At 44.7% G+C, this 13,014-nt stretch overlaps 1 protein-coding gene across 12 annotated transcripts in view; it reads right to left on the bottom strand.

Annotated features, from left to right (window-relative positions):
* FGFR2 (fibroblast growth factor receptor 2) overlaps positions 1-13,014 on the bottom strand; it is a 108,318-nt gene that overhangs the window by 60,699 nt on the left and 34,605 nt on the right. For all 12 annotated transcript variants that reach the window (XM_023511647.1, XM_023511649.1, XM_023511648.1 and 9 more), the window contains one exon: positions 5,365-5,534. In XM_023511647.1, coding sequence (XP_023367415.1) covers positions 5,365-5,534 — 170 coding nt within the window. The remainder of the gene's footprint in view (positions 1-5,364; positions 5,535-13,014) is intronic.

The following is a 13,014-nucleotide window of genomic DNA, read 5'->3' as shown; positions in this document are numbered from 1 at the left end:
TTTTAGGAGGACCCATCACCTTCAGTGTTTTCATAAAACAGGGAACCATATTTGAAGAAAACAGTTTGGTGGGGGCATGAACTTTGGTGCCAAACCACCTGGCTCCAAATGGCAGCTCCGCCACCTATGGGGCACAGGAGCCTTCATCTGTAAAAGGGTAATTAAGTAACAGACATGCCACATGGGAGGCACCTGGCCAGTCCCCACACAGGGGAGCGGTCAATAAATATTGGCTGAGACCAACATGCACCTGTTTCCTCATCAGAGATTGCCCAGTGATCTGGGCTCGAAGCTGAAACATCTCGGCTGAGAAAACTCTCAAGAAAGTAGAAATACGCTGATAAGCAGGTTACTCACGATGCTCCCCAAACACACTTGCAGTTAAGCATACCATTTATGTTGAAAAGTCTTTAAAATGACAGCTATTAACTAACCTAGGAGATGTAAATCTAATCAACCTGTAGCCCCAAACAACTAGCCTAGTCACAACGAAACATCTTTTTAAGTCATGTTATCTGAAACACTCTTGGAAATGAATAGTCCGGCCCCAGCAATACTTTATTCTCTCTGCTGAGGGGCTTCTTGGTAATTTGAACCCCTGGGACACATGGTGCTGTGGGCTTTTGTGCCAATTTTCACAATCGTGCTAAGGAGTCCTTTATCCTGTGATCGCTCTTGTACACTTCGGAGTGGCACAAAACATAGTTTTTAAGGATCCTTTAAGCCTAAGTCATTACCTGAGAATGAGTTGGGAATTGAGGTGGTCTATTATCTCAACTGTCTTCTTGCTTTTCTACATTAAATAGCAATAACTGTTCGGAGCCCTATGAATTATCTCACCATAAAGGTAACCTCTTTATAAAAAAAAATCTGTGCTGTTGTGTAAGATGAGAAATGGCTGATGCTGAATTATGGGTATGCTATTAAATCACAGTTCGCAGAGCTAGAGCGGATCAGATGTTCAGGGTTATTTACCCAACCTTCTCATTCTAAGGAAGGGGATCTGAGGCACACAGAGCTTTAAACACAAGAGTGACAGAAAGGCCCCAGCAGAAATACAATTAGGGAGATAGTTAGGACTCAAGTCAAGCTTTGCTATTATATTAAATTAATTACACATTAATAACGTCCAACCAGCCTTTGTCCACATACTTAAAAAAACAATAATTTGACTCTTAATCCCCAAAAGGGCTCAGCATGAATTCTTTAATAAACAAGACTGAACAGCACAACACCCATTGGTTCTATTGGTCGTTTTAATTAAAATGAGCTTTCTGTCTCATGTCATAATTCTCTGCGATTTTGTTTTGCTTTTCTGTTTTCCTTCTCCCTTTATTGGCCACCTATGTGAACCACTTCAAAGCAAGCTGGGGACGAAGGCCAAGGTGCACGACCCATGAATAGGTAGAAAGAACCAGATGGACACGCCAGCAAAATGCAGGCATGGTTTATAGAATGAGTGGATTTACAGAGGGAAGGAGAAGCACGTGTTTGTCTGCAGAAGCTTCTGGTCTTTGCTTTCTGGAACAATGTATCTTGGAAAACTTGATGCTTTGCTTCTTCCTTAAATAGAGGCAAGTGGACAGAAATCTGAGCACTGCATCATTTAGATGTCAGGCCCTCCATGTTTCAATTAGGTCTCTTTCCTTTTGGGGAAGTGCCAAAGAATAAGAACTAGAGATTGTATAATATACAGTAAAACCTCCAAAAGTTGAGGCCCCATAGGACTATAACTAACTGGTCAACACACGCAGGTGGTCACCATAAGGAACTTCAGTTGGGTACATGTGGTGCATGAAAATTGGGTCAACTTCAGGAGGCAGGAGGTCAATGTAGGGAATTAGTCAGCTAGGGGGCCTCTACTGTAGTTCCCTCAGGCACAGTGTTCCGAAGCACATTTCTTTAGTTTGCACAGGTGACAAGGAAGATGTCAAAGGGAAAATACAACAGTGGGACTAGCGCCCTGAACTCTCCCTGTTCCGACCCTGACAAGGACCCCATGAGCCTGAAGAAGGCCAGAGCTGACCTCCCCCCAGAGGGACATGGGGAGGGCCACAGGTAGGTATGGGCCTCTTTGCCCTCCTGTGACTTCAAGACCAGGGTACCTGGGGTTAGCTTAGCACTTCCGTAGCAAGGATTATGCTTTACGTAACTACAGAATTTCTAAGAGTTTCCAGAATCCCCAAAATGAATGTCCAAGGCCAACACTGTTGTGAAAACCCCTCACTCCATCCAGGTTAACCACCTCTGCATGTGGTGAGCTGACCACCCAGATCACCCACCCCCAGGCCACAGCCTCTTTACCAGAGGAAGTCCACAAAAACAAGAAACTCATCCCAGTCACAGCAGCATGCCCTGTCTGAGGGTGGCATACTCTTCCCCTTTTAGACTTTCTTATTTTTTTGTAAAGCAAAATATATTTTACATGGTTGTTCCTACACACTCAAATGCTAATTCTCTTTCACCCCAGAAGAGGCTCTCACCCAACACAATGAGATCCCTTTAGTCACTGTGCTCCACAAGGAGGGGCTGAGAAAGGAGTTCCGCAGGGTCCTCTCCGTGCTTTTAGAAAGTAAGTGCCTTCATCCAGCAGGATGGGGCATAAATAATGAACCTGAACTGCACCTGTTACAAATCAAGCCGCGCGTTCTCATTAGCCACACTCAGTCTCCCAGCATAGCTGTAATCACAAATTCAGATTTGCAAAAAGCTCCTTACCCACAATAATGATGCTGGTTCCATTTATTTTGAGACCAGGAATCTCTGGGGGCTCAGCAGCAATCTTTGTACTTATTTACAAGACTGTCTTAATTGACAAAATTAATCCCCGGGATTTCGACCACCCTTCTCATGCTTAGACTGAATTTAAATAAATCTGGGGAAGTGCAGTCAATTATTTGAGTTTTCAGAGAGCATGAGGTGGTTGGTTCAAGCAATCCCAGGGACTATGATTTTAGACAGACAGACCTTCCTTCCTAATCAACATCCCCAATGACAACTTTGTCTATTTCTACTAAAAACAACAATTTTCTTTTTTAAAAGGACCAAACTGGCTTGGAGCCCGTAGCTTAGTAGTTAGGGTGCTGGCTTCAAACACTGGGGCTGAAGGGTTCGAGCCCAGCCTAGGCCTGCTAAAATAATGACAACTACAATAAAAAATAGCCGGGTGTTGTGACAGGTGCCTGTAATGCCAGCTACTTGGGAGGCTGAGGCAAGAGAATCACTCAAGCCCAAGAGTTTGAAGTTGCTGTGAACTGTGACACCACAGCACTCTACCAAGAGTGACACAGTGAGACTCTGTCCGAAATAAATATATAAAGCAAGCCAAACTTACAACCTCATTGTAGTTGGTCTAAAATTCAGAACAAAAGAACAAATCGCTGCCCCGCCTCCTTGGTTCCCACACCAAGTATGAGAGGTGGCGGACAACTATGACGTCTTCCCACTTCCAAGCTCCCGCAGCGTCCACCTTCCAGCTGACCTGCCTCACACATCTTTCACACATCATCTTCCCCCTACACCAGCGGTTCTCAACCTGTGGGTCGCGAACCCTTCCTAACCATGAAAATACATCGCGGCATTAGGAAGGTTGAGAACCACTGCCCTACATGCTCAGTTCCTCATTCTCCTGACTTTTGACCTCTAGATGTTAATTTCCTAATGTGAAAACCAAAAGGCAAAAACTCTGCAGAAGCAAATACTCCTTTTAAAGACGACTAAGCTGGACAGGATTTCAGCAGAGGGCTCCAGGGCAGCATGGATGCTCATTTACCCATCACAGTGATGGGGTGGGGGCTTCGCCACCTAAAGTCACGCTGGCGTGTTTAGCACACGCCAGAGACAGTCGTTCCAGACAAGCCACGCTGCCACCCAGAAATCCTCTCCTACTTCCTACTTGGCTTTTAAGGAACTGGGTCTGAGGTAAAGAGTCTTCTATTCTATCCATGCTGGGTTTCCCAGATAGGTCCTCGCCATCCTCAGATCTCCTAGCATTCATGTCCTAGGGCAATCTCCTCCCTGGTGACTTTGCTTAATAAGAGAAAACTGGAAAAGTAGTGGATGTCCCTTTCCTGATTTTGTTACAAAAGGCTGCGACTTCTCTCTCTCCTCTTGTCTGCTCCCCCAGGTTGTCGGCCACCCTATGGAGGGGCTCATGTGACGAGGAACTGTGGGGGCCTCCAGCCAACAGCCAGTGAAGAGCTGAGGGCCTCGATCCTACAGCCTTCGAGAAGGGAATCCAGAGAGCAACCCCATGGGCAGCTCCCTACCCAGGGCATCCGTCAGATGAGACCCCAACCTTAACTGACCCTCAATCACAGTGCCATGGAGACCTGGAGACAGAAGACCCCTCCATTCTGACCCAGTAAATGCTGAGACAATACATGTTGTTTAAAGCTACCAGGACTCAGAATCATTTGATGTGCAGCACAATGTAACTAATATGCCCACTCATGTTGCAAAGGCAACCACAAATTTCATAATACGGTTTCCTTAAGTCCTGTTCATAAGTTACATTCTTAAAGTTCCTCCTCCATACTAAAAGATACAGAGATTCCATATCTGTCTGAGACACCCTTCCTTCCGACTCAGTCTGGAATCCTTCCCTGATCGCCTTTATCCTTTTTCTCTCAAAAAGCCAAACACCACATTCTCTTGCACATCCACAGGACAAAACACGATCTTTTGACTTCGTCCCTATCATGGCCTGACTGCCAGCTCTCCTGCCTGCCTCCCCCTCTGGACTAGGAGCTGCTCCGAGCTGGGGCCGTGCCTCACCCTCCTTTGTTTCCCGAAAGCCCAGGACGGTGCCTGGCACAGAAGGTGCTCAATCAATATCTGTAAGGCAGAGGCGCATGCAGGCCTCCGTCTCAAACTCCCCAGGGAGTGATGCAGCTAAATTTCATGGCGCAGTGTGACGAGTTCTTCAGAATCCTTGAAACGGGAGGACAGGGACTCACTGTCATTTCCACACGCTCTCCTCATGAGTCATATTTTTGCTCCACTCTCTAATCCAAGCCTGTTCACTATTCAAGCAATCCTGCTCCAGCAAGACGACCACACGAACGCTTCTCACATTCCACTCCAGCTTTAGTTTTACAGACTATAAAGCATATAGAAAACAGACTCTCAACTTTCGACCCTTCTGTTATTACACTCTCCTCACACACAGAACAACACAAACGGAGACGGCACTTTCTACGCTGGTCCCCGGCATCTTTTCTTCAATCTCAGACGTGGGCGTCATCCGTTATGAGGATGACTGATTTTTTTGTAATTATTCATTCTAGTGCCTGCTAACTTTTGAATGCTCTAAAAAATAAACAGCAATTTACGAAATACTGTCTTTCGAAAGTTCCATTCTACCTTGTAGCCGCCGATGCGATGCTCCTGCTTAAATTCCTTTCCGTTTTTCAGCCACCTCATGGTTGGTGTTGGGTTCCCCCCAGCCGGGCAGCGGAACTTGACGGTGTTGGCCGCAGGAACCGCGTGGAGCCGCTTCTCCATCTTCTCCGTGTTCGTCCAGTACGGGGCTCCTGTTTGGAAAACGACACTGAAATGTGTATAGACGGATAGCTTCGTCTCCGTGTGTAAACTACAGCCAGGTAAGGATCGTAGTACTTTGCCATGTAAAGGACTCGATATTTTTTAAATTGAGGGATACTATTTACATTTGGGAAATATTTTCAGGACTCTAATCCAGCTGGCCTACCAGAAGGTCCCAGCCAGGGACTATTTACTGGTTGTGTCTATTAACAGAGAACAGTGTTTGAGGCCCTTTCTTTCTCTTATTCTTGGTGCCAGGAAATAATTTCATGCCAAATCATGTTTTAAAATGCTACTTAATACACATAGCAACCACACATACAATGACAATAGCCAAGTCCTCCAAAATCGCATCATTCTACACTGCCACACCTATTCACTGATCACACACGCACATTGTGGTGACAATAATTGTCCCTTAAAAGCCTCACCAGTTTATCCAGGGGTGCTCTAAAAGGCACCCAAAAGTATACATTATTCTATTATGACAAAATAATCCAGGGAGATATCATTAATTTCCCAAAAAACCATATCATTAAGTATATTTTAATTTTTTAATGAAAAAATTAATTCAAAATCTTCTTTTTCTCTTCAGTGGAGGTTTGGAATGCCATTATTCTTTCACCATCCCTAAGTGGATAACTTGATAAGAGGCTACCAATTAAACGTTATGTAAAATTGTGTTCTATAATTGGCCCTTGAAGTCATAAATATGAGGGATTTTTTTTAACTCAAGAAAAGAGGTACATTTTTTAATTGCCATGCGAAGTACATTTTATCTAAACAAGAGCACCAGCATCAGCCTGGAATCCCACTGTGAATTTTTCACAGCCGCTGAGATGGGTAATGACTGAAGGCTTCTGATTGGCCAAGCCCTGCCCGCAGAGCTGCCAACATGCCTGATACATTACCCCTCATAAGGGTCCAATGAGAACGGCACCAGCAGAATCCCTGTTTACAGGTAAGGAAACCAAGGCATAGAGAAGCGATGTGCCAAAGCCATGAAGCTTGGAAGAAGTCCAGGCAGGATTTGAGCCACATCCACCTCATGCCAGAACCCACTGTCTTCAACCCCACTCTCTACTGTCAGGAAGAGCCAGCTGCTCCGAGAGTCAGAATCCGACCTTCACCCTCTCTGGTGTCTTAAGTCCAGGGTCTGGGGCAGCCAACCAGGGCCAAAGACACACTTCCTCCCTTTCACCACCCAGACTTCCACTGTGCTCTTGTACATCTAAGTTTTCTTGCATGTTTGTTTCTGTCTTTGCAAACTGGTAACCAAAGCATCCATCAACGGGGCTTTGAACATTCCAGAAGGCCAATTCATAACTATGCTTATTTCTGATGAGGGTTAGACTGAGCAACAAGCCACATACCACAAACCAGAGGCCAAATGGCCCTAGGCAGGGACTTTGTCCCTGGTGCATATCCAGTCGCCTCCTCTAACCCACAGGCCTGGTTAACCATCTCCTTCACGCAGCAGCCAGACCCTCATGATGCAATCAGGAGTTAGAATCACTGCATCCAAAACACCCACCACTTATTTGCGCTATGCTTCTCTTGAAACCTGCTATAAAAGGGGCAGCTGAGACTTCCTAACAAGGGCACACTGTACCTTCTTTATCCCTATGTGTATCTGAGGGTCAAGGGGTTTATTTAGGCGGCCTCTACATGATGCCAAAACAGTGCAAAGAGGGACAAAACTACAGCTGGCCATCATGTAGACCAGAGGTAGAGAAGGCAGGGAGGGCGGATCAGAGGACAAGGGGGCAGGGACTGGGCTGCCTGCCTCCCTTCCTTTCAATCCAGTTTCATTTGCAATGAGCAGGCAACTTGGGCAGCCATGTGGCTTTGGTGTCAAAAACCCATAAACCCACCTATTCTTTTGAGGGTTCACCAGAGAGTACTTGATTCCTATTTATCACCAGACTCCCAGGGCCAGGCATATACTGAAACAAATTCAATAATCTTTCATTTTAAAAGCTTCTACTTAGAAAAATCCATCCACATCGGCAGCGGCTAGAAAGAAACCATTGAGAACACAAAACAAATAACGAGCTTTGTCGCTACACAAAGACTTTCACAAATCTGACCTAAATGAAAAGCATACCTCATGCTGTCAGGTGTCTGCACTCGTGTCATTTGTTTAAGTAAACACAATAGCCTATTCACATGAATTAGCTAAATATTAATGCCGTAACTCTCAGATAGAGTCCATGACTCAGAGCTGATCTTCTGGAATGTCTTTTCTTTTCTACATAAAAGAAATCAACAGATATGTGCTTACCTACCATTAGGCATGATTCCTCTGTTCCCTAAAATGTCAAAAAGTGGGATTTAGCTTAAGGAACTAGGAATGTTGTTTTTTCCCACTTGGCCATCGGTGGGGCCGCAACAACCCTGGGATGCCCCAGACCACATGACCTGTGGCAACAGTGCCTGGGTCTTGGTGCCTTAGGAGTGATTTAAGGACTCGGGTGAAAGAATTTTGCTGGAATTTCTGGCTAGTAGCCACTTTCCTGGGGTGAAGTTTCAATCATGGAAATGACACATATAAAATCTGTTGGTGCAAAGCAGACACGTGGGGCGGGGACGCACACAGTGCTTCTCATCAGCGTCTCAGAGATCCGAGGTGGGTGGGGCACCATGAAATTAACTTGTCAACAACCCTCGGCCCAGGTTCCCACTTCTCTGAACAGCTCTAACTCCAGTGAGTGGGTCGGTCTCCTTTTAAGATATCCAGTAGAACCTCTGTAATTGACCACCCAAGGGACTGTAACAAACTGGTCAACATACAGAGCTGGTCAACATACGGAACTAGACCTACTGTGCAGATACAGACATGTGGTACATGTCTGGTCTGTGAAAATTAGGTCAACTTAAGGAGGTGGTCAGGGCGGGGAGGTGGTCAGCTATAGGGGCTGTACTGTATTTTTAATGAACTTGGTTCTGAAGGAAAGGGCTGTGTTGTTATTTTGCAATGGCTCTTACTGAAATAAACTAGCTTCCTGTGAAGCTTCAACAATCTGGAAGATCTAGAAAAATAATAAATAACATTCTAAGAGGAACCCTACTGTTTCCTTCCTCAGCAGCCTCAGGTCCGCTGTCCCCCCTGCCATTCCTGTCATCCATACACAGAAATGCCAGGGCCTCCAAAGAGCTATGAAGCAGCCAGAGAGAGACACAGTTCAGACACTTGGACAAGCTACCTCAGGACACCTCTTTATACCAAAGCTCGGGGACAGCTTTAACAACCATTATTTGGAGAAGAAACTGGTTTAACAAATTTAAGATCTATAAAAACAGAGAGGGCTTGGTGGCCACAACTCAGTGGGTAGGGCGCCAGCCACATACACCAGGGCTGGCAGGTTCAAATCTGGCCCAGGCCTGCTAAACAACAATGACAACTACAGCAAAAAAAAGTCGGGCATTGTGGCAGGTGCCTGTAGTCCCAGCTAGTTGGGAGGCTGAGGCAAGAAAATCACTTAAGCCCAGGAGTTTGAGGTTGCTGTGAGCTGTGACGCCATGGCACTCCACCGAGGGTGATACAGTAAAACTGTCTCAAAAGAAAAAAAAAAAGCAGAGAGGACCCTGGCACACAGAAGTAGATGCTCAAGACAGCTGTTTACTCAACATTCTTATTTCAAACGAATCTGCACACCAAGAGCACATCAGGTTGTTTGAGTGTTATATGCCTTCCTTGGGGGTTGACCTTAGTGGTATATGAAGAGTAGGTTTAAAGTCACTTGATGAAGAGAGGAAGCACTGGCTATAAACCTCCAATGGCGTACAACGTGAATTATACTAAATCACCTGGAAAGTAAATGAGTCGACCTCAATGGCAGGTGTGGACTCTTCGGCTCTGACAATCTTAGATATTCCGATATGTAGCAAAAGAACAATGTTCTTTTAGTCGTTAAATAATCATATGACAAGCAGATTAAAAGAACAGTAAGGGCAGGCACGGGGGCTCACGCCTATTAATCCCAGCCCTACTGGGAGGCTGAGGTGAGGCGGGTGGATTGCCTGAGCTCACAGGTTCTAGACCAGCCTGAGCAAGAGGGAGACCCAGTCTCTAAATATAGCCGGGCCTTGTGGTGTATAGTCCCAACTACATGGGAGACCGAGGCAAGAAGATTGCTTGAACCCAAGAGTTGAGGTTGCTGTGAACTATGATGCCACTGCACTCTACCAAGGGTGATAAAATGAGACTCTATCTCAAAAAAAGAAAAAAGGGAACAATAAGATCCAGCCATAATAAATAAATAAAATTCCATCAGCAAGGTCTAGCACAGCACATCTGCCTACCCCCTATCATTTTCCACACAGAAACAGTTATTGCACATTAGTGACAATATTAAGCAGAAATTTTATTTTAACACAGCAGAAGTTTCTTAAGATGTGCTGGGTTTGGATGGGAACACTATACCTATAGAAATCATGTTACAATGGATTCATTCCCAATCAAACACTAAACTTATTATAGAAAGTATTTCTAAAATTTTATCAACAATGTGTGATTGGATATATTCCCTATGTAATATGAAATTATCTATTTTATTAAAATTAAAAAGACTGCATGCTCAAAAAAAATATGGTGGGTTAAAGAGAGATTTATAACCCCATAGAAACTTCCCACAAAGTACCCCAATGCAATCTTTCCTCACAAACCACATCCCACAGGGAAGATTCGCCATTCTTTCCTGGGTTCCTTCTTCTTCATTACTGATCTGTGCTTCCAACTTGTCTCTGTACTAAAAAATATTCCATGTGATGTGTGTTGGCCAACAACAGTGGGGACCCGGAGGGCACAGCTGGTGGTATCTTCAGCCTAGGGAGCGGGCTTCAAGCATGTACTGGATGGATGGGTCAGAAGAAAGAAGGATTAAAGCCTGCGAAAAGCATTCTCTATAGAATGATGGAGTTGCTTTCCAGAGTACATCCTTTCCTAGTTCTAATACTCTTCCCAGGTATCTACATGCTGGGCAGATATTGATCCCATACTAGTAGGATTATAGGGTTCCTTTAGGCCATGCAATTTAAACTTAATGAAAAACCATAGACTGCTGAGCCTGCCCCCACAAAAGCCCTGATACATGGACACCAAATGTTTACAATCTACTCTCTCTCTGGAACCCAAAAGAAAGAACAAGGCCCAATGATTTAAAGGAAAAACATGGGATCATATTACAAGGCTGTACCAAAAGAGACTGGGCAACCATCTGGCCCAAAGGTTGATGTGATCAATGTCATCTAGAAAGGTTAAGTGATTTGATCAAGGTCAGGCAGCCAGAGGCCAGGCTGAGGCTAGACCAGGCTCCAGCTCCCTGAGCAGAGCTCTTGCAACCACTCCAGCCTGCCCTTTGAACTCTCCCATGGTAATCAAGTCAAAAGTTCAAGATTTATGTGAGCGGTGGATGCTGATGACTGCCAACTGTATTTTTATGGATGTGAAAAATTTTTAAAACACAGCCTGTTTCAGCTCCTAGATTAAGTCTCACAAACTCCCTAAAGCCCCACTAAGGCCTCTGTCTTAAGTCTATAATTAGGGCTTTTAAAAATATCACTAATCAGAACATTTGAATGCTCTGACCCCTAACGGGAAAAATGCCTCCGAGACCTCCCCACTATCCCTGCAGTACAACACAATTCACATGATGCAAACGTTTTCATTTGGCATAAACCAAGAGAAAACAAGTCTATGTGAGTGAAGGTATGGTTAGGGCAGGGTATGTCCATGACTTTACTTGATAAATCTCTTCAAAACAACAACTCGCTGGCCAGCAAGGCATTTGATCACAAATGTATGTTTTAAAAACCAGGCAAGTTACCCACAAGTGAAAGGACTGAGTCCATTGGCAGGCCAGTTAGCCCACGGGAACGGCCAGGATCTGCCTTGGAAGGAATCTGCTCTGGAGATCAGCTATGCCACGTGCAGGGGGAGGCTAAGAAAGACAGCACACTCAATCCAGCTACTGACAGAACACAAACCATCACCATCCTTTGGGACAAAACACCCAAATCAAATGCGTGATGAGATTTTAATTACGAAGGGAATTTCCAAAAATTTTAAGAGGGCTGTGTGCTTTGGATTTCTGTTTCTTTTTAATTCTTAGAAACTTCAACTTTCTTTCTTCAAAAGAAAACTGTGGTTTCTCCACCAAGTAAAAATCCCAATGAGAACAAAAGTGGCTTCGAACCGTTATCATCAACAGCTTAATCAATGAAAAGAGTTTGGAATCTCAGGCCAACAGCCTTTGTTTACCCTAATTACTTAAAAATAATAATAATAACCTTTCTCCCTGACATGGAGTCTGAGCACCTGCAGGTCTCAACAGGAATGAAACCAAAATAGAAAATTACCTTGTCTCTCTCTCTCTTTCCATTCAACAGAAAGAACCACACCAGCAGTCAGAATCTCAACACAGCCATCACCTGTCATTCCCTCTAGGAACCTGAACTTTCATTCATCGTGATCAGCCCAAGAACTAAGACTCAAGCTCTTCAGAAACATTAATTGCTCAAGCACAAGCTGGAGATAATAAAAGTCCCTCAGAGAAAAAGGGAGTATGTGTCTATTTATTTGCTGCCAGATAAGCCATTAAGATACCTAGTACCTAGGGAAAGCAAGGACTAGTTAAATTATACTTTCCTATGCAAAGGCACAACAAATTCCCATCCTTTCAAAACTCTTACCTTGGATGCATTTCAAAAATTAGCATCTGAAATTGCAACTTTTTGTCCAGGGAAGGAGGCACTGCAGCCACAGGCCACGCAGTATAGTGTTCTTTCCTGGCAGCTGGGTTGGCAATGACATCACAGGATTGTTCTGCTCAAGAAACGTCTAGTACTGGTAAGATGTGAGGTCATCAGCTATTCAGCTGCTAAAATATGACCAAGGAATGCCTTGCACATCTGTGATGGAAGGACTGGACTTGAAGGAGAGGAAAGTCAGATCAATCACATCAGCCCATGGCCGGGTTTTGAAATGCATGTGCAGCAGGATTTTAATAGATGCTGTATTTGTAAAAGGGTCTAATGCAGTGCTTCTCAACCTTCCTAATGCCTCCTAATGCCACGACCCTTTAATACAGTTCCTCATGTTGTGGTGACCCCCAACGATAAAATTATTTTCGTTGCTACTTCATAACTGTAATTTTGCTGCTGTTATGAATCATAATGTAAATATCTGATATGCAGGATGTATTTTCATTGCTACAAAGGGGTCACGACCCACAGGTTGAGAACTGCTGGTCTAATGTATGGGCCAGGCACAGTGGCTCAAGCCTGTGATCCTAGCACTTAGGGAGGCAAAGGTAGGTGGACTCCTTGAGCTCAGGAGTTTGAGACCAGTCTGAGCAAGAGTGAAACGTCCATCTCTACTAAAAACAGAAAAACTGGCTTGGCGCCTGTGGCTTAAGCGGCTAAGGCGCCAGCCATATACACCTGAGGTGGCGGGTTCAAATCCAGCCC

The sequence above is a fragment of the Otolemur garnettii genome, unplaced genomic scaffold (assembly GCF_000181295.1).
Source record: "Otolemur garnettii isolate 467f Iridium unplaced genomic scaffold, OtoGar3 scaffold00021, whole genome shotgun sequence".
Taxonomy (NCBI): Eukaryota; Metazoa; Chordata; class Mammalia; order Primates; family Galagidae; genus Otolemur; species Otolemur garnettii.
This window is presented reverse-complemented; position numbering and strand designations above follow the sequence as displayed.